General features: G+C 47.4%; 1 protein-coding gene and 1 long non-coding RNA gene across 3 annotated transcripts; both read left to right on the plus strand.

Annotated features, from left to right (window-relative positions):
• The first annotated feature begins 11,542 nt into the window (after positions 1 to 11,542).
• LOC137561154 (uncharacterized) lies at positions 11,543 to 12,137 on the plus strand. The gene is made up of 3 exons (XR_011029890.1): positions 11,543 to 11,768; positions 11,866 to 11,955; positions 12,061 to 12,137. It is a non-coding gene; the product is annotated as an uncharacterized lncRNA (long non-coding RNA).
• A 321-nt stretch (positions 12,138 to 12,458) lies between these two features.
• LOC137561155 (uncharacterized) lies at positions 12,459 to 17,442 on the plus strand. 2 transcript variants are annotated; one of them, XM_068272410.1, is made up of 3 exons: positions 12,459 to 12,525; positions 16,629 to 16,694; positions 16,775 to 17,442. In XM_068272410.1, the coding sequence occupies exons 1-3, from the start codon at positions 12,498 to 12,500 to the stop codon at positions 17,425 to 17,427; spliced, it is 747 nt and encodes a 248-aa protein (XP_068128511.1). In that variant the 5' UTR covers positions 12,459 to 12,497; the 3' UTR covers positions 17,428 to 17,442. The 2 variants fall into 2 exon arrangements, with proteins under 2 accessions (XP_068128511.1, XP_068128513.1); XM_068272412.1 differs by having other exon boundaries at positions 16,889 to 17,442.
• The last annotated feature ends 3,503 nt before the right edge of the window (positions 17,443 to 20,945 follow it).

Genomic DNA, 20,945 nt, shown 5'->3' on the forward strand with positions numbered 1-20,945 from the left:
GCGACAGCTACCGCTCCTGGGCTCCACGCTCTCCAGAGCAGCAGCACCGTCTCCAGCCCAGCACATCCCACTCGGCACCCAGCCCGCAGTGAAAGCTGCTGCCGCCGCCTCTCACCAGCAGGCTACCGCTCCTCGGGCTCCTCGCTCTCTAGAGAAGCGGCACCAACTCCAGCCCTGCACATCCCTCCCTCCACCAGCCGCGGACTGCAGCTCGCCGGTCGGAACACCGGCTCCTGGTACCCACAACCAGCAAGGAAGCTCCGGGTCGCCGGTCCTCCAGCAAGGAAGCTCCGGTCACTGCCCGCCGATGCCCTGAGTCCCTGCAGCCACGCGACCTCCAGCAAGGAAGCTCCAGTCACTGCCCGCCTATGCCCTGAGTCCCTGCAGCCACGCGACCTCCAGCAAGGAAACTCCGGTCACTGCCCGCCGATGCCCTGAGTCCCTGCAGCCACGCGACCTCCAGCAAGGAAGCTCCAGTCACTGCCCGCCGATGCCCTGAGTCCCGCAGCCACGTGCATCAAAGCACCGCCTGACACCCAGCTGTTCCACCACGTGGCTGCCATGCGGTTGCCTGGCCTCCTCATCTCTTCTCCCATAGGGAGGGAAGCACATCTGCCGCCGCACGCTTCCCCGACCACCCACAATGAGGGCTCCTCCACCGGGATGATAGGAGGCACGCCAGAACACTGCTGCATGCTGCCACAACTGGGGTACCCACTCCTGCCGTGCACTGACCCTAGGTCTGCGTGGAAGCCGCTGCTGGCAACAACAACCACTCCAGCAGCTTAGCTCCTCTGGCCTACACCCGGAAGACCACATGGACTACAGAACTGATGGGTGAGCTACTGTTCTGTTTGTGCTTGCTATACGTGCCTGCTCTGCATGCTTCCCTGCACCTTGATCACGGCCTGACCTCTTATGTACTTTTTATACTCTCTCATGCCTCTGCACTAAGGATTACTACATGTGCTTGCCCTGTATGCCTCCTGCTCCTTGTATCGAACTCGTGCCTTCTTCTGTGTGCTGCCCTGCTTCATCCATCCCTGCTCTGTTCCATCCTGCACCTGCCCAGCCCCGACCGGCTCCAACTGAACAAGGCATGGGTAGAACTCAGCTTGTCTCCCAGCACACTGTCACCTTATCTAGAGAGGAGCTCCTGCACTGGGAACCCCTAGTCCACGACATAAAAGGAGCCCCCCTGTGGGAGGAAGTTAATGCCCACATTAAGCAGCTATCTACACACAAACGCCGCCACAGGGGGAGGAGGGCAGGTGCCCGAGTGAGACTCAAGAAAAAGGGCCTACGCTCTCCCATCCCTGCTATCCTCCTGGCGAATGTGCGCTCACTCCCGAACAAGATAGACGAACTGCTCCTCCTACTTGGCAGCAAGCCCTCGATCAGTGGGAACACCCCGGTCCTCTGCTTCACAGAAACCTGGCTGAACGACAGCATCCCCGACAACTCTCTTTAGGTGCCAGGTCACGTCATCTTTCGAGCAGATCGGGACCAGGCCCTCTCCGGAAAAAAACGTGGAGGAGGCATATGCTTTTACGTAAACACTGCCTGGTGCACCAACAATACTGTCCTCAGCAAGACATGCTCCCCTGACGTCGAGCTACTAGCGATCAACTGCAGGCCTCAGTACTTGCCCAGGGAGTTCCCCTCCCTTGTTCTCATCGGAGTCTATATCCCCCCTGATGCAAACACCAAGAATGCCCTGCAGTCTCTCACGGATAGCATCTCGCAGTGGGAAACGGCTCTCCCTGAATCTCTCCTCATCATCCTGGGGGACTTCAACAGTGCTAACCTTCGCCAGGAACTGCCTCGGTACAAGCAACATATCACCTGCCCCACCAGGAATCAAAACACACTGGACCACTGCTACACAGTCCAAAAGAACGCGTACAAGGCCATGCAGGGAGCCGCTCTGGGGAACTCCGACCACTGCCTAATTCACCTGATTCCCACCTACAGGAGGATCCTTGAAACCACCAAGCCTGTCATCAGAACCGTAAAAAAGTGGACAGACGATGCGAAGCTGACACTGCAGGCATGCTTGGACTGCACGGACTGGTCGGCCCTAGAGGCTCCCTCCTTGGAAGAATGGTCAGACAATGTTACCTCCTATATCAGCTTCTGTGAGGAGTCGTGCATCCCTACTAAGACCTTCAAGGTCTTCCCCAACAATAAGCCCTGGTTCACCAGTAAGCTGCATCAGCTCCGAAAGCTCAAAGAGGAGGCACACAAGTCCAACAGGAGTTCAGGGAGGCCAGAAACACCCTGAACCGAGAAATAAAAGCAGCAAAGAGAGCCTACTCCGATAAGCTGAGCCTCTGTTTTCAGTCCAACAACTCCCGGGAAGCTTGGAAAGGCCTCAGGGCAGTCACCAACTTCAAACCCGCCCACCACCAGGCGACCCCTAGCATTCAATTGGCTGAGGAACTAAACGAGTTTTATTGCAGATTCGAACTCCTCCCCACACCGACGGACATTCCCCCCTTTCCACCCCTCCTAAAGGGGCATGTAGCGCCGTTGGTAATCCAGGAGGGGGATGTATTGCGCCAACTCCGTAAACTCAACAATAGGAAAGCCGCAGGCCCAGATGGCGTGTCATCGAGCTGCCTTAAAACCTGTGCAGCACAGCTAGCTCCCATCCTTACCTCACTCTACAACAGGTCCCTACTGAAATGCAGGGTCCCCCCCTGTCTCAAAAAGTCTACAATTATTCCAGTCCCCAAGAAACCGGGAAACACTGATCACAATAACTTCAGACCTGTAGCCCTCACACCCATCATCATGAAGGTCTTTGAGCGACTGGTCCTTGCATTCCTCAAGAGCTCCACCAATGCCCTCCTAGACCCCCATCAATTTGCATACAGAGCAAATAGGTCAGTTGAGGATGCCATCAACATCAGCCTGGCATACATCACGGAGCATCTCGACAACCCCGACTCCTACGCCAGGCTACTGTTCTTGGACTTTAGTTCGGCCTTCAACACAATTCGACCAGACATTCTGCTCAGCAACCTCACGCAACTCGGGATTGACGCGCCCCTTTGCAGGTGGGTGGGGGACTTTCTCTCAAACAGAACACAACGGGTTAAGCTCGGGGACTGCTCCTCCAGCGAGAGAACCACCAACACAGGGGCACCACAGGGGTGTGTTCTGTCCCCCCTCTTGTTTTCCCTCTACACCAACAACTGCATCTCAAATGCTGACTCCGTTAAGGTCATCAAATTTGCGGACGATACAACCATTATCGGCCTTATTAGCAGGAAGGAGGAGCAGGCCTACCGCAGCGAGATCGAGAGGATCTGTAACTGGTGCAAAGACAAGAACCTTGTCCTCAATGCGGCCAAAACTGTCGAACTGATAGTGGATTACAAGAAACTCCCCAATGCCCTCGCACCAGTCTGCATTGGCGAGACCGAAGTCACCAGGGTACCATGCGTTCGGTTTCTAGGCACCACCATAACCAGGGACCTCAGATGGGGGCAAAATACCACCAAAACCCAGAAGAGTGCCCAGCAGAGACTATTTTTCCTGCGCCAGCTGAAGAAATTTGGCATCCCACGGGAGCTGCTCTCCAGTTTTTACTCTGCCACAATTGAGTCCATCCTGTGCTCCTCCATTATTGTCTGGTATGCGGGGGCAACAGCTAGCGACAAGTATAAACTACAAAGAGTAATTAGCGCTGCAGAAAAGATCATCGGCACGCCCCTGCCCCCCCTTGACCTCATCCACACCGCCAGACTAAGGAAAATAGCGTGCAAGATCGCACAAGATCGCTCCCACCCAGGCAGCCGCTTCTTTGAGCCACTCCCACTAGGCCGCCGGTTCAGAACAATCCACACCAGAACCTCAAGGCGCAGGAACACCTTCTTTCCTCAAGCTGTTCTCCTACTGAACACTTGCCCATCTGGGCCCCTATAGTCCTGATCACGGACAAACCAACCCTTTACCAGGACTAATGTACTCTTCTCAGTGCCTGGCATGCATGCTGTAACATGTATATGTTCCCACTTTCTAATCTCACCAATGCATGTATGTCTGCTCTGTCTCTTAAAACTAGTGAATGTCTCAAATGTTTTAAATTTTTTGAATGCTTTAAATGTATCGCGCTCTCCTGCCTTTGCCATGTGTACCACAACCAATTCCGGGTACGTCTACAGCGTACTCGGCGAATAAACTGATTCTGATTCTGATTCTGATTCTAAAAGTTACATTTACCGCATTTAAAACTATACTTTTTTCCTTCTAAACTATAAAATCGTTTTTCTCAAAAACTATAAGGTCTTTTTGAAAAATAGTTTTTTCCTCTTATTCCTAATGATCTCCTAAACATATCCTACAAATTTAGGGTTTCTAGCATTTAAGGTGGATTTGCTATTAACCATTAAAGTCGGCAGGTTTTTAAATGTGTTTTTTTTCCCTTTGAAACTTTAAAATCGATTTTCTCAAAAACTATAAGGCCGATTTGAAATTTTTTTTTGCTCTTGTAGCCACTGGGGGCCCCTACAAGCTCTGGGGCCCTGGGGCAGCTGCCTCCTTTGCCTTAATGGTAGCGCCGGCCCTGGGTAGGAGACCCAGTATAGGTAAGTAGGCATAGGTAGGTGTCCCAGTAGTTAGCTAGGCATAGGTAGGAGACCCAGTATAGGTAGGTAGGCATAGGTAGGAGTCCCAGTATAGGTAGGTAGGCATAGGTAGGAGCCTCAGTAGTTAGCTAGACATAGGTAGGAGACCCAGTATAGGTAGGTAGGCATAAGTAGGTGCCTCAGTAGTTAGCTAGACATAGGTAGGAGACCCAGTATAGGTAGGTAGGCATAGGTAGGTGTCCCAGTAGTTATCTAGGAAGGGTAGGAGTCCCAGTATAGGTAGGTAGGCATAGGTAGGAGTCCCAGTATAGGTAGGTAGGCATAGGTACCTCAGTAGTTAGCTAGGCATAGGTAGGAGTCCCAGTATATGTAGGTAGGCATAGGTAGGTGCCTCAGTAGTTAGCTAGGCATAGGTAGGAGACCCAGTATAGGTAGGTAGGCATAGGTAGGTGTCCCAGTAGTTAGCTAAGCATAGGTAGGAGTCCCAGTATAGGTAGGTAGGCATAGGTAGGACACCTAGGTGCCCCAGTAGTTAGGTAGGCATAGGTAGGTAGGTGTCCCAGTATAGAGCTGAGGGGTGCTATTTTAGCAATAACAATCATCGAGGAGCAAGCCAAGAGCCTAACTAATCTTTCCCTAGGAGAACAAGTCTGCAGCAGCTGTCCCTAGTCTGTCTATTTGCAGCAGGCACACGAGTGAGTGTCATGGCCAGTGAGCCTGCCTTATATAAGGGGGGGTGGGGATCCAGGGCTTAGTGTAGCTTGAATGACTACAATGTGCCTGCTGACTGTGATTCAGAGGGTCAGAGTTGACCCTCATAGTGCATTATGGGGCGAATCGAACTTTCGCAAAAGTTCGCCTGGTGCAGGCGAACGTGAACCCCCAAAGTTCGCCTGGAACCGTTCGCCGGCGAACCGTTCGCTACATCTCTAGAACCTACAGGAATCATTTAGAGGCTGTAATTTCTGCAAAAGGAGGATCTACTAAATATTGATTTCATTTATTTTTGTGGTGCCCAAATTTATGCACCTGCCTACTTTTGTTTAAACAATTATTGCACAATTTCTGTAAATCCAATAAACTTCATTTCAAATATCACTGTGTGTGTCTCCTACATGATATATTTAACTGACATTTTTACTGTTACAACCAATGAATTATACAGGAAAATCATGATGATTAACAAGGTTGCCCAAACTTTCGCATCCCACTGTAATTGCTGTTAGGGAGAAAAGTGATCAGACAGGTTAGAGAACATTATCCACTTACTGGTGACCTGCTCCAAACTTGTCAGGGCCAGTGGCGCATTTTCCTTTTCGAGTGGTTGAAAAACGGAAAAGTCCTGAGGGCAGTCAGACCATTTAATTGATTGTCCTCTGTGGTCTATAAACTATAATATGTCCTATTAATCCAGCCCCACAATTTAATGTACATGCCCTTATGATGATGATGGTTCACAATGGTTACTGATGGGTTCAATATTTTACAAGCAATAGTTAGAAAATAGCTATAAAACTGACCTGGTATTTATCCATAATGCAGCTAAATTACACCCAATTATTTTCTCCCTCTCAGGGAACAAAGACTTTATGATTAATAATAATCCTTTTATGAGGGAAAGGGAAGAAAGCTGTGCAGTAACAGAAAGGAAACAAATATAAATGATTAAAAAGCCCTGGAGGCCTTTATTTCTATTACTTTAAAGCTTTTTTTTATTATGATATTAGATTTTGTTGCAGACTTGTGCTTGTAATGTTAGTGAGCTATGCCAGGTGCAGGTTATTGAAAATATACACAGCTGTCCACTGTCACATAAGCATTACTAGGGAGTGATTTACTTGAGGATGTGTAGGATAGAGCAGTGCGATTGAATTATATGATCACTTCAAGCTAGGGCTGGTGCTATCATTAAGGCAAAGAGGGCCCTTCCCACTCCAGGGGCCCCAGCACCAGCAGAACCCCCAGGTGGCCTCTTCCCTTCATCAAAGTCTACTCCTTTGTCCCCCTTTGCTGCTGGACCTCCTGTTCCAGTGCACGTTTTGTGTAAATAACATGCACTAGCATAGAGAAGACACAGGCAGCATGGCTGAAGGCAGAGATCCGGACAGAGCCACCACCGCAACAGGAAGGGGACGTTGGCCCATGATGCCAAGTGACACATTTGTCAGGCGGTATGGTTCCTGGGGTGGCATCTTCCCCCCCACGACCACCGCTCACCCCCCTCTCCCCTGCAGCCTCCGCTCATGAGTCATGTTACCTTGTTATGAGCTGGCCCTCTCCTTCGTGCATGATGTCATAGCTCTCTCACAGCAGTGGAAGAACCGCTGTTCTGCTTCTTCCGTTTCACAGTAGCTGCAGGACGTGCTGCTGTGAGAGAGCTATGACATCACGCACGGAGGAGAGGTGGCCGTGGGAGTCGCTAATGGAGGAAGCGGCTGCCAGCTCATAACAAGGTGAGAATAGGTGCTGGGTAAGTGCATAGTAGAGATGGCCCAAACCTCCGATTTTAGGTACCGCAAAAGTTTGGTTCACGCGTACTTTCGCGAACTGCAATAGACTTCAATGGGGAGGCGAGCTTGGAAAATTAGAAAAAATTATCCTGGCCACAAAAGTGATGACATGGTTAAGTGGAATAGACATCAAAAGTCCCGGAAAAAAATCTGCATTTGACACAAAGCAGTGTTTTAAGGTCAGAAATCTCAATGAATGTTCAATTGCAGACCTGCACTGCTTTACAACATCAGGAAGTGCAAGGGTCTTGTCTTCCAGGGAATTGTAGGATTTCAAAAGCCAGCTTACATACATTGGCCGGGAATCTAACCCAGGTCTAGTGCTTGGTAGGCAGCTCTCCTCACCACTATACCACCACCAACAATACATGCTGAAGCCAGCCTAGCATGTACCATTATAATATATCCAAGATAAAAATTAGCTTGCTTAGGGATTTGTAGGATGTCAAAAGCCAACTCACATACATTGGCCAGGAATAAAACCCAGGCCTACCGCTTGGTAAGCTGCTATCCTAACCATTATAACACCAACACAACACACTACAATGCTACATGCTGAAGCCAGCCTAGCATGTACCATTATGATTTATCCAAGAGAAAAATGAGCTTGCTTATAGATTTGTAGTATGTCAAAACCCAACTCACATATATTGGCCAGGAATCGAACCCAGGCCTACCGCGTGGTAGGCTGCTATCCACACCATTATACCACCAACACTACATGCTGAAACTTCTTGAAGCAGACTTACTTCCTTCCTCCAAAAGACACACATACATCCCCATAAAATCGTTCAACAGCAACTGCGTGCACAGTCTTTTGGTACACAGTCTCTGTGACACAATTGGTTAGCGTAGTTTGGCTGTTAACCGAAAGGTTGGTGGTTCAAGCCCACCCAGGCATGGCCTTGCCTTTTGTGTTCAACAGTTGTCACAGATAGCCATGTAGATTCATCTCTCTCTCTCTCTCTCTAGTAGGGATGGTCACCGCTTTCCACAGAATTGTATTTTCAGCAATTTTGGGTGAAAATTGGTCATTCTGTTCCGTTTGGTCGGAACGGAATTGCTTTTCCAATCCAGCGGAAATTCCGAAATTGCCTGTGAAATTCTGCCGGTATCCGTTGATGGTTTTAAGCTGAAAATTCAGTTCAATGGCATCAAGTCCTAGAGAGCGAGAGAGAGAGAGATCATTTTTCTCTTGGGTATATCACAATGGTACATGCTAGGCTGGCTTCAGCATGTAGCATTGTAGTGTGTTGTGTTGGTGGTATAATGGCTAGGATAGCAGCCTACCACCTAGGCCTGGGTTCGATTCCTGGCCAATGTATGTGAGTTGGCTTTTGACATACTACAAGTCCCTAAGCAAGCTAATTTTTCTCTTGGATATATCATAATGGTACATGCTAGGCTGGCTTTAGCATGTAGTGTTGGTGGTGATATAGTGGTGAGGAGAGCTGCCTACCAAGCACTAGACCTGGGTTAAATTCCTAGCAAATGTATGTAAGCTGGCTTTTGAAATCCTACAATTCCCTGGAAGACAAGACCCTCCTCCGGAGGAGGGGGAAGAAGGGAAGAGAGAGCTGTTGTGGGGTGCAATATAAGGAATAACAATCAGCCTAGGAGCAAGCTAATAAGCCTAACTAAGCTCTCCCTAGCAGAGTCTGTCAGCAGCTGTCCCTTAACTAATTACTGTAGGCAGACGAGTGAGTAAAACGGCTGGAGAACCTTGCCTTTTATAAGGGGGGGGGGGTGAGACTCCTGGAGTGAGTGTAGTCTGGTGACAATTTGCCTGCTGACTGTGATGTAGAGGGTCAACGTTGACCTTAATGGAGCGTTATGGGGCGAATCGAACTTCCGCAAAAGTTCACCTTCGCCGGCAAACGCGAACCACCCAACGTTTGCCTGGAACCAATCGCCGGCAAACCATTTGGGCCATCTCTACCAATGATGCAAAGGCAACAGACTCTACCATGCATCGTCAAGCGGTACGAGTGGTACTGCTCGGCACACTGTTTATTCAAAATTCAGTGACTTACTTCCTGTCCAGCAGGGAGCGCGTCACTGAGCGGGAAACGGAACTACACAAACCCTGTTGTCGGCGGAGTCCAATTTAACCATTTAAGGACAACGCTAATTGAAATCTATGCCCTGTCTTGATTCTGATCTGGCTGCCAGGGCGTAATTTCATTTCACCAATGCCGCGTGTTCTCGCAGCTTTTGTCACTTCCGACGATCTCGACAATGTCTCCCCGCCGCAGCTCCCTCACCATGCTGCCTCTATAGCGGCAGAGCCCTGTGAGCCAGTCATGAGACAATTTCATTGGCTCCTGACCCTTTCTATCAACTTAAGCAACTTCCATTGGCTTACATTTATAGACAATGAAAGTGGTTCCTGACCGGCTCACAGGAACTCTACTGTCATAGAGATGGCAGAGTGGGTGGCTGAGGTTCCCGGAGTGTGGCGTGGATGGCGGTTGCAGTTGGTATGTGCGGCGATTCGTCTGTATTCATCTGTGTTCCGCCGTTTCCGGTAACAGCAGTTTCTAGTCCTGAAGGGGGCAGAGACTGCTGGTACTTAAAGGAGTTATCAGGCTAAAATGTTCAAAATGAGCTTTAATCACCTGGGGCTTTCTCCAACCCCTTGCAGCTGACTGTCCCACGCCGACCGCTCCGCTCCCTGCCCCTGTCCGGATCTCCGTGCTCGGTATTCAGGCCGACCGAAGGGTTGGCCTTACTGCGGATGCGCAAAGCACGGCTGTCAATCATGGCCACGTGGGCCGTGCCGAACGGGGGCAGGCGCAGTAGTTCTCTGCAGCCCACGTGGCCATGATTGACAGCGGCGCTTGGTTAAACAAGAGATGGTGCTGTGCGATTGTCTTGAAGCAGGCTGAGCCAGGCTCCCCTGCCGCAGGACTATCACACCAGACCATGGGCTCGATTCACAAAGCGGTGCAAACAGAATTCTCGCGCGCACCGGACTTTGCGCGCGATCATGCGCGCAAAGCGCTATGCTCGCGCGCAGATATGTAGCAGCCGCGCGGAAAGCGTTGTTATCGCGCACAAAACGCGGTAGGCGCGTACTGCCATATGCTTCACGCGGAAAGCGGAATTTCACGCGAAGTACGGCTCAGCGCGCGATGAATATAACTAACAACTAACTGATAATCTGTGCATGCTTGCGAAGGCCTTCGCGCGCAAAGCGTTCGCGCGCAAAGCACTATGCGCAGTGCTAATTAGGTCCAATTATTTCTCTTGCTGAATCCAATTGAGCTAATTACTGTGTGTATTAAAGGATTTGTTTGAGGGTGTTGTTTTGTGGGTAGACATGGAGCCAGGTAGGAGTCAGGAGGTCCGTCGTAGTGCACGTGTCCATGCAGCTGCGCAGTCACCCACAACTGGGTATCGGCGCAGTGGTCGATTACAGAGTCGAGAATCCGGCCATGAGTATGGTGGTAGCCGCAGCCGCAGCCGCAGCCGCAGCCCCCATTATCACCGGAGTCCCAGGCACAGTCCCAGAGGAGGCAGACAACGCCACCGCACCGATAGTCCCCTCCTGGGACGTCCTCTAGTCAAAGGGCCTCGCAGCAGGCATCAGCTGCAGAAGAAGCCCGTAAAAGGGGGGTGCGCTTTTCTGAGGCTGAGAACCTGGTTCTTTGTGAGGAGGTGGCCTTATATTTTCCGCAGTTATATGGGAGCCTGTCGAGAAAGACAGATGTGGCCTCACGAACCAGAATGTGGCGCAGGATTTCACGCAGTGTGAGCGACGTAGATCAACGGCCTCGGACTGAACAGCAGTGTCGCAAACGCTTTGCTGACATCAAATTGCGTTTGCGCAAGAAGTTGAGCAAGCAGCGGCAGTACGCGTAAGTGTTTAAATTGTAGTTTGTACGAAAATGAATGTTCTGACAAAATGCATGTTCAAAACAATACAAATGTGCAAATTTTTTTTTTTTTTTTTTTTGGTTGGTGTTTTTTTGTTTTTTAGGGTAATTGTTGGATAAATTGGGATTTTGGGCTATGTTTTTTGAACCTTTTTGGAATGTGCTTCCTGTTTTATTTAAAGTATTGTAGACATGCATTACCTGGACTGGTGTCCTGCTTCTATGGTTAAAAAATTAACATACCCTCAAAAGAAACCTGTATGATCGTGCTGGCTCAATAGGGGGTGCCGAGGTAGCATGTGCATTTGGCCACTTGGCCTACAGGTGTCCTGTTGTAGCCACCATCATCCGCACTAGTACATTTTTATTTTTCTTATGCTGAACAGTTAGGCTGCAGTAGTGTGTGAATCGCACACTGCTAATCCATAATCAGTATGTGTCCTGGATTGTCAGTCACAACATGTGTTTGAAAGTTTCATCCAATAACCACTATGAAACATGCAGGAGACACGATTAGCAGGCTAGTGAAGCAAATGTATTTGTTTGCATCTGTGAAAAAACGTTAATGCAATTGTTTTTGAGAAAATTTTATTTTTGAGTTGTCATTTGTTTAATTGTTGTATCCCTTTATTATTGTAGTCTTGGTACAGGTGGTGGCCCAGCACGCTCTGTTGAATTTACGGATTATGAGCGAGTAGTGGAGCCTTTGTTGCCGACTGAGGCCCTGCATGGCATCAGGGGGGGCTATGATGCACAGTTGCCAAGCTCCGAAAGTTCCGAAGATGGTAATTGATTATTATGTTGTCTGTTTCCGGGAGTAGTTTAGTGCACAGGAAGTGTACTATTGTTACATTGATAATGTTCTAACTGACACTCTTGTAGGTAATGTTGTGTCTGTGGTTTCTGGGGATGCTGAAGTCAGTGACATCGGCCATGCGATATTAGAGGAAACTGATGCAGGCGACACTACTGGTGAGTTTGATGTGTTGTTGAACGAGATGGAAATGGAAAGGTCTTAAGGCAGATGTGCTGCATACATTTTTGGTCACCCTTTTTAACTATGACACTTTTGTCTAGGTGATGTTGCGGATGTGGGAACTGATGCTGCAGTGACTGACATCTCACTATCTGGGGCCCAATCTGATGCAGACTACACTACTGGTGAGTTTGATGTGTTGTTGAACGAGATGGAAATGGAAAGGTCTTAAGGCAGATATGCTGCATACATTTTTGGTCACCCTTTTTAACTATGACACTTTTGTCTAGGTGATGTTGCGGATGTGGGAACTGATGCTGCAGTGACTGACATCTCACTATCTGGGGCCCAATCTGATGCAGACTGCACTACTGGTGAGTTTGATGTGCTATTGAAAATATGTAAGGCTACTTGCTTGTAGACTGGGATATGCTGGACACCTTTGTTGATATTTTTTTTTGGTTTTCAATGACAATTGTCTGTAGGTGATGTGTCTGCTGTTGATGCTGTAGTGGGTGAGGAAATAGGAGGGCTTCCGATGGCAACACATGTTTTGGAAACTACTGGTGAGTTTTATTTGTCCCAGGAAATCATGTAAAGAAAGGGACATTAAGAGTAATATTGTGGATAGCATATTTTGTTTTTGGAAACACTAAACAGTTTGAATAGGTGGGCTGGCGAGATTTGTGTGGATAATGTGGTTGCAGTCAATTGCATGCACTTAATATACACATAAACGTGCAAGATGTGACTAATGAATGTCATGTTATGGCTGCTTATCGAGGGGGTGATGTTGAAGGGCCATCAAAACTGTTTGTTTTTTGGATTGTTGAACTTTCCCATGGCTGAGTAGCATCATATGTCTTGTCAACAGACTACAAAACAAACATATAATGCGTTTTTGCTTTTGGCCCACCAACCTAGAATCTACATCCAGCACGTGTTGATACTGTTCTGAGTGGATATGGAATCAACGTTGGCGCCACTGAACTGTCCCCACATCATTGTGTGCACCGGAGAGGGGAGATTACGCTATCATGACACCTACCATCTCCCCTCAGTGATTAACACACATCGCGTATGGGTGATGAGCAATACAATCGACATCAGATTGTAGTGTGATGCCAGTGACAGGTGTGCACATAGGGGGTAAAAGCAGAGGATCCACGCACATCCCTGCTGGCCCAGCGCAGACTGGTGGTTTCCACCGGTCCGGCCACCCTCCCCCCCCTCTGTCTGACATCATGGCTGGTTCTGGCCTTGATGACGTCATTAGGGGCAAACCCAAGCGGATTGGCCTTTGAAGGCTAGATGCTGGTTGGAGAAGAGGTGGCTACTGTGGTTCATCGCTGGAGGCTGGAAGGTGAGTGATGGCCAGGCCAGGGCCGACCCATAGGCTGGAGAGGCTCCCTACAGCCTCAGGGCGCAGTGTAGGAGGGGTCGCTGAATTAATTAATCTGTCATTCCAAATTGTGTTTGAAGCAGAAATAAATAATAAAAGGGGATACATACCAGTGACTGCAAGCCAGATAATGAGATATTAAGGTGTTGGGGAGGTTGTGGGCCCTGTGGCGTCTCTTAGTCTAATAGCAATCAGTGGGTGATGTGTGGGGTGGCAGGGATGGAGGGCTGCACTTTGGTGTCTCAGGCTTGGGTGCTGGAGGACCTTGTCCTGCCTCTGGTGATGGGTGTTTCCGTAAAGAGGGGACATTGGTCTAAAGGGGTGGGACACATAGGGCAGCACAGCACAGAGGGGATCCAGCTGCCTGCCCCCCCCCCCAAATGGGCCCCCCCCCGCACTTGAAAAATGTCTGGGCCCAAAGGAAGGGGGTGGGGGAGTATGTGGCTGGTGAGGAATTTACTCAAAAACCAATAGGTTGTGCCCTTAGCTGTGCAAACCCACAACATTGCAATGACCAAAGGATCAAGGATGTTGTGGCTTCACACAGCCAAGGGCACAACCCAATGTTATTTTTGTTATAATCTGTGTCCCATGGCGCTCTTAGGGCCCTTTTCCACTAGCAGTGACTAGCGTTCACGCTGAACGGGAGCGATTGCTGAGTGGCTAAAGTGCAGGCTACTTCCGGCAATTGCCTTCACAATGTAGCTATGCTGTACTGCATACCCAAATAGGTTGAAATTGTGCTCCGCCGCCAAATTGGTTTTGAGGGACAAAAAACATCCGGGAGTGGCAAGAACAAACCGCAATTCCAATGTTTATCAAAGCATAGCGATTGGAAAATGGCTAGTGGTTTGCGATTCTTCTATTCATGTAGCGCAAAGGCACTAGTGGAAAAGGGCCCTTTGTGCAGGGCACAAAGTTACATCCAACAATGGTACTATATGTTCCATTGGGGGAGCTGTGGGGCCTCTTTGGATGGACATTGTTGTCAATCGCCTTTTGGCGTGTGGTTATCTGTACTGCGCAGCCCACTTGCGTGTTCGCAGTGGAGCTGACGGATGGAGATGTTTTTTGGCCCTTTTTGCATGCAGATAATTGGTACTGTGGGTGCACTTGAGCATGCTTGAGACATATTGAAATTGGTGGTGGTGTGGGAGGATAGTGTCAGCTGCCGTGGGATGGAGGGGAGGGGGGGGGGGGCTCAATAGGCTGTGGATGTTTCCTACAGGTGACGTAAGTACACCCCATGGTAAGTTTCGGAATACAGCTGTAATGTAACCACCATGTACCCTATCATTTTGTTTGATGGTGTTTGGTTAAGGTGGCCATACCCTATTTTGTACCTCATTTTTGACAAACAGATAATCCCTCTCTGAGACATTTGGATCTGAGAGGGATCGTATGGCTGCCTTTACAGCAAAAACTTTCACCGGATTTCTGCCTGAAACCGTTCCCAATCTGTGCTGCTGCTGTGGCTGCCGGGCCCGCATGTATTACCTGCTCCAGTTGGCGCCACTTCCCAGTCTCTGCTGTGTTTTCCGTGTCCCCTCTGGTCTCCGGCATGCTTCTCTGCTTCTTGCCCGGCAGGAAGTGTAAACCTTACATGGCCCTCTACTGATTACAGTTGCTCTCGGCCAGGAAGAAGTGCAGCATGCTGGAGACGAGATCCCAGAGGGAGCAGCGTTGACCGGGGGCAGTGGGGCTGGTGGAGCAGGTAATGTATTTTGCCTCAATTGCGTCAGGCAGTGTAATGCCGCTAGTGGTCTATCCCTTCCTGTGGGTGATTGATGTAATTTTGCCACACGCCGCCATCCACCTGAACTATCTATTTTGGGTCAAAATCAATGTACATTTTTCGTGTAGCCTGAAGGATGTGACAACAGATTAGATGAGTGATCGATTCTGCAGTTGATCTGCAGGCAAAAGGGCTAGTGTATGGGCAGCTGAACAAAATATATCATGTTACCCCTCCTAAATTTTTTAAAGTGATTGTATTTGTTTAGGTTGTGATTGTTGTTTAACCCTTTCTGGACCAGCACCCTCTGCCCCGGTAAGGACCATAGGGTGGTGGTCCACCAAGCTTCTGCTTCCCGATAAATAGCCAAAAGTTAACATTGCTCCCGCCGGACACGCCACTCTGTCCCCGCTGCAGGCAGCTCTCTCTGCCGTCGCTATGATGGCAGAGCGCTGTGCGCCGGGGGGGAGGCCCTTTCATTGGCTCATGACCCTGTCATTCCATGTAAGGCAATGGGAACGGCTTATAGTAATGACAGGGCAAGGAGCCAATGAAAAGGGCTCCTGCCCAGCTCAGTGGTCTGCTGTCATATAGGCGGCAGGCCATCACATTGTGGCGGGGGCACAGCGGACCAAGCAACGTGGACGGGCGGGGGCGTGCGGTGAATGGTACGTAGTTTATGTTCGGTCACGAACACCCCATTCCCTGGCCGCCGTAGATTGAAACTTGCTTGGTCCCCAGGTAGTTAAGAGGCCTACGCCATCATTTAGTAGTGTGAGATAGCAAGCTAATACACACATCTGTAACGTCCATCCTAATCAATATGTCATGTAGTGAGTTTGTTAAAAAGACACTTTAAACATGTCAGATGTAATAGTTTCTGAATGGTACAAATAATTGTATTGTGTACATGCTGCTTACATACAGCCCCATGTACATGTCAATATTAATGGATGTTGAAATTGTTCATTACACTATGTTGAATGTTATTAAAGGGACTCCGAGCAGTGTATAAACAATTGAAACATGCATACCATTTATAACCTCTTTTGCCTCTTTACAACCATGTCTAAAACGCTGCACTACACCTTTTGTACTTTATGATGTTTTCATCAATGATAGCGTTTGTGGTGAGTTTCCAAGCAAACCTTGTGAAAGTTACAAGGGCTAGGGTGGCGCTTTACATAGGTTTGTGAAGCCTATAAAGAGCTTAGAAATAGTATGCATTTGTCCATTGTATGCATTTGTTACGACTTTGTGCGCTGCTGAGTCCCTTGAAATACAACATGTCCTATACGTAGTTTGTTGTAGATTGATGACAAATGTGGCATGGAATAAAATTGATTCATGATGGTACATGTTTGACTACATTGAAGGCTTGATAGATGTGAGCACAATTAGTTAATGCATTTGGATACTATTGATAGCTCTTCATAAAAGTCTCACACTGTGCAGAAATGTTTTGAATTACAACCGAGGCCAGACGTGTATTTTTTCTAATTTTTTTTTTTGCTTTTCCTTTCTATTAATAGGTGACATTCAGTCGGAAGATGTGGTGCTGCTGCTGGAGCCGATACCTCTGGAAGAAAGCTTTGTTGGTGAGTGTATAAATGAGTAGGGTGCAGCTTGTTGTGCCCTGCAAAGATGTAGCTAAAATCTTTTTATATTGCCTTCCTAGCTGAAGATACACCACTTAAACTAGATTATGATCTAGATCAGGACATTGAAGGGCCTGATTTTCACCTGCACCTCTCTTCCGACTCCAATGACACCATTAAAATTCCCTCACCAGGTTCGGAGCAAGAAATTGCTGCTGCCGACTCACCACAGTCACGTGAAAGTGCTGCTGCAACAACAGGGTCACTGGAAAGTGCACATGGATCGCCAGCTTCACGGGCAGAAAGTACAGGAGCAACAACACCACCACACGGAGGTTCCCGGCCATATTCACGGGCCAGTTATAATGCTGACCAGTGGCACTCGAGACAATTTCTGCAGGCCCAAAATGAATATCGAGGCCTCATGGAGACCCAGCTGAGGCTAATTCATAATGATTTGGGCAACATCAATGCCACTAGTCAGGAGCTGGGGGTCACGTTACAGCAGGTGGCCACTGTGGGTGCGGCCCAAAAACAGTTATTGGCCCAACTGGTTGACAGGCAAGACCGCCAAAATGTTGTTTTAGGCAGAATGGCACGAGTAGGCGAAAACCTTAATATAATTTTAGGGCGTTTGGCTGATGGCGTAGACCGCCACAATGTTACACATGCCAGAATGGCAGATGCGATAGAAAATAACAATGAATTGCTGCGGCAAATATTAAATAAATGAACTTTTTTGCTAACATTACAGTTTCGACTTAGTATTTAATGGACCTTGTTATGAATGGTAATGAGACGTTAGAACATCTTAATGTGCTTTGTTTGAGCTAAGCTTAAGGCCCCGACACACACTACGGAATGATGGCTCTGTTGGTGGCTGGGGTTTTAGGCAACACTAGTGCGTGTGTAGGCACCTTTCCATACCTAATTTGTTAACCAAACATTTCTGACATTGGCCTCAATTTACTAAGCTTAACTCCTGTCTTTACTAACTCTTCTGAGCTGATTTACAGTTTACACAATTATATGACCATGCTGATAACTGTAAAACACCTCTGAAGAGTTATTAAAGACAGGAGTTAAGCTTAGTGAATGGAGGCCATTGTGATGTATGCACAACAAGCAAATGATTCACATTCAGTAACCCAAACATTCCACTGCAAGCATGTGTAAAGTATATGGTTTTTAACACAGTGGCTATGGTAATATAATGATGGCTGAGTATTAACTTATAATTCGGGATGGTGGCACTTAGTACAGTTAATGGGGAAACATGTGCAGTTTGATCACCTGATCCATTTGTCACATTCACATTCCCTGGTCCTGAGCATGTGGTCAACCAGGAAGTATTCACAGTCAAAGATAAGGTTACAACTCGGTCTCATGCTCCAAATTTTCACATGCTTCTCCTAGCCTCATCCATCCAGACTTGTAATGCATCAACCAATTTGGGTCATTCTTATTTTGACAATGCCAATAAAGTGTGTTAAAATACATTTGACACACTACCAAAAGCATCTCCTGAAGGGCGAGCAACATTGCATGTTTTCCAGGAAACAACAAACATTGCCAGTTGACTTCTCTTGACTGTGCACAGGTAATTGCATATGTATGTGCAATGTAAAGGCACATGCACTGTTCTTTCTTCGGGACATGTTGGTTCCACAGTGCGTTTAGGGATGTTATAGTGATAATTATAGCTATAACATCACCCAATTTACCTCGTAATGTTTTGCCAATCCAAACAAGTTGCTACAAGTAAAATGTTATCTACAAAGAAAGTCATGAGTGCAAGTTTTAGTGTATAATATTTTTATCAAAAATATAAATATAAAAATCCTTAAAGGGGAAGTCTACTAACAAAAAAAAGGGTCCAAAACCACAGAACCCAAACATCACACAACATAACGGTTTGGCCACCATTAAGGGTAAAATGGCCGGACATTTTTCCTCTGCAGATTCACCCTAACTTGAGTCCGATGAGGACTGGATGGCATTCTGCAGGGCTGAAGTCACCTGGGCAAGTTGGCGGCAAATCCCAGCCAATTCAGCACGCCCTTAAAAAAAGAAAAACAAATTTACATTAACCAATGTTCCAACACCACAAATATGCATGTCAAGGTTTGGACAGTATTAAGAAGGAGAAAACCTACTGTTGCGGTGTCTTTGCCGCTGAGCAGCTTGTGGTTGCTGGGCAACCTGTTGCTGAGGCTCTTCGGCCTCCAGAGCTGGTGGCCCATCATCCCCATCAGGTTGGTTTGAGGGACCTGGCTCATTGGAGGGACCTGCTGCCTCACCCACATCCAGTGGAGGTGGTTGGTCCGGAGCTTCGTCCGAGTCATTCGGTGCCCTCCCGCGGCGTCGACGGGGTGGCATTTGTGCATCTATAGAGACAGACATACAAACATGTCTTGAAAGTCCATGCAACATTAAAGGTACTCAATTGGGTTGTCCTAATGGCTACCAGGCTGTATCTAGCAAAGAGTCAGCGCTGCAGCATTTTACGATGTGTTTCCCCACCCCAATTGTGGCTCTCCAAGCAGCTGTGCGGCAGCAATGCCCAGCTATTAGTCATGAATTCCTGTTGCCGCCGTCTAACATCATTAAGGGGGCATATACCACTGGTACTTAGGTGGTTAACTGACTTGTGGTGAACAGCACTTTCACACAACACAAGTGTTAGATGAGTTTGATTGGGCAATAAGTCCATGTAAAATTACATTGGACATAACACCATTATCTACCAAATGTCAAGGTGAGCAGTCAATTTCAAGTTGGCTTCACATGTAACTTAAATGTATGTAGTGTAAGGGCAAATAATAGAATGGAGAAAGTAGTCATTTCCATTCTATTATTTTGAAAATCTTAGATTGCCATTATAATACTTAAATCATCTGTGGGGCACATTAATATAATTTGAACCCATCAATGAAACCGGGCCAATAACTTTATCAACGTTCGTTTTGTATGAGAATGGAAATGGATGTATGGGAAGTAATGTGTTGCTGCAAACAAAACAAGTAATGGGTTGAGAATCAGGCTGCAGGAAACACACCTGTAGTACTGATGTATGACCAATCAGCACACATACACTTCCTGCTATATCTGTAGTGCAATGTAACATCCAAATTGAAAAATTAAGTTGCCTACAAGGCAGTAACGTATCTGCTTGGCCCATCGTCAATAATCACCATTATTTACACAACACCACAGGAAATTCGGTTTGTGGGTCACTTTAAAGTGAATGTGTACCATGATAAAAATAAAGTACTATACTCACCTATGGAGATGTAAGGGTCGGTGGAAATCAGCCTTCACTCTCCTTAAAGAGAATCTGTATTGTTAAAATCACACAAAAGTAAACATACCAGTGCGTTAGGGGACATCTCCTATTACCCTCTGTCACAATTTCGCCGCTCCCCGCCGCATTAAAAGTGGTTAAAAACAGTTTTAAAAAGTTTGTTTATAAACAAACAAAATGGCCACCAAAACAGGAAGTAGGTTGATGTACTGTATGTCCACACATAGAAAATACATCCATACACAAGCAGGCTGTATACAGCCTTCCTTTTTAATCTCAAGAGATCATTTGTGTGTTTCTTTCCCCCTGTTCTCATGCACTGAAGTTTCAGGCTGCTTGTTTCTTCCTGCAAACAGCTTTGCCTTTGTCTGTAATTCCTCAGTATGTGAAAGCCCAGCCAGCTCAGAGGACGATTTATCCAGCTTGTAAAAGATAAGAGAGAAGAGAGAAGCTGCTCTAATCCTAAATAACACACAGGCAGTGTGCATAGAGGGGCATGGAAGGGTGAGTTCATAGCAGAACCACAACACTGAAGAACTTGGCAGCCTTCCAGACACAGGCTGACAAGTCTGACAAGAGAGAGATACATTGATTTATTACAGAGACTGTGATAGTATAAAGTGCTGCAGTAAGCCAGAACACATTAGAATAGCATTTTGAACTTGTAGGATGATAAAAAACAGGATGCAATTTTTGTTACGGAGTCCCTTTAAGTCAGTATGTTACTTTATTTTTTGACAACGGCCGCCATTCCCTTGAATGCCTCTCTCTCTATATCTATCCATTCAAGGGAATGGCGGCCGTTGTTAAAATAAAAAGGAACATACTGACTTAAGGAGAGTGAAGGCTGATTTGGACTGACCCTTCCCTCTCCATAGGTGAGTATAGTACTTTATTTTTATCATGGTACCCATTCACTTTAAAGTGACCCACAAACTATCTATATA

The sequence above is a fragment of the Hyperolius riggenbachi genome, chromosome 3, assembly GCF_040937935.1.
Source record: "Hyperolius riggenbachi isolate aHypRig1 chromosome 3, aHypRig1.pri, whole genome shotgun sequence".
Classification (NCBI taxonomy): domain Eukaryota; kingdom Metazoa; phylum Chordata; class Amphibia; order Anura; family Hyperoliidae; genus Hyperolius; species Hyperolius riggenbachi.

What these genes read in the sequence shown, in the direction of transcription:
- LOC137561155 (XM_068272410.1), top strand. Translation starts at nt 12,498, where the DNA reads ATGGCAACACATGTTTTGGAAACTACTG. An exon ending in ACATGTTTTGGAAACTACTG is followed by an intron (nt 12,526 to 16,628) that starts GTGAGTTTTATT and finishes TTCTATTAATAG; the next exon opens with GTGACATTCAGTCGGAAGAT. An exon ending in TCTGGAAGAAAGCTTTGTTG is followed by an intron (nt 16,695 to 16,774) that starts GTGAGTGTATAA and finishes TTGCCTTCCTAG; the next exon opens with CTGAAGATACACCACTTAAA.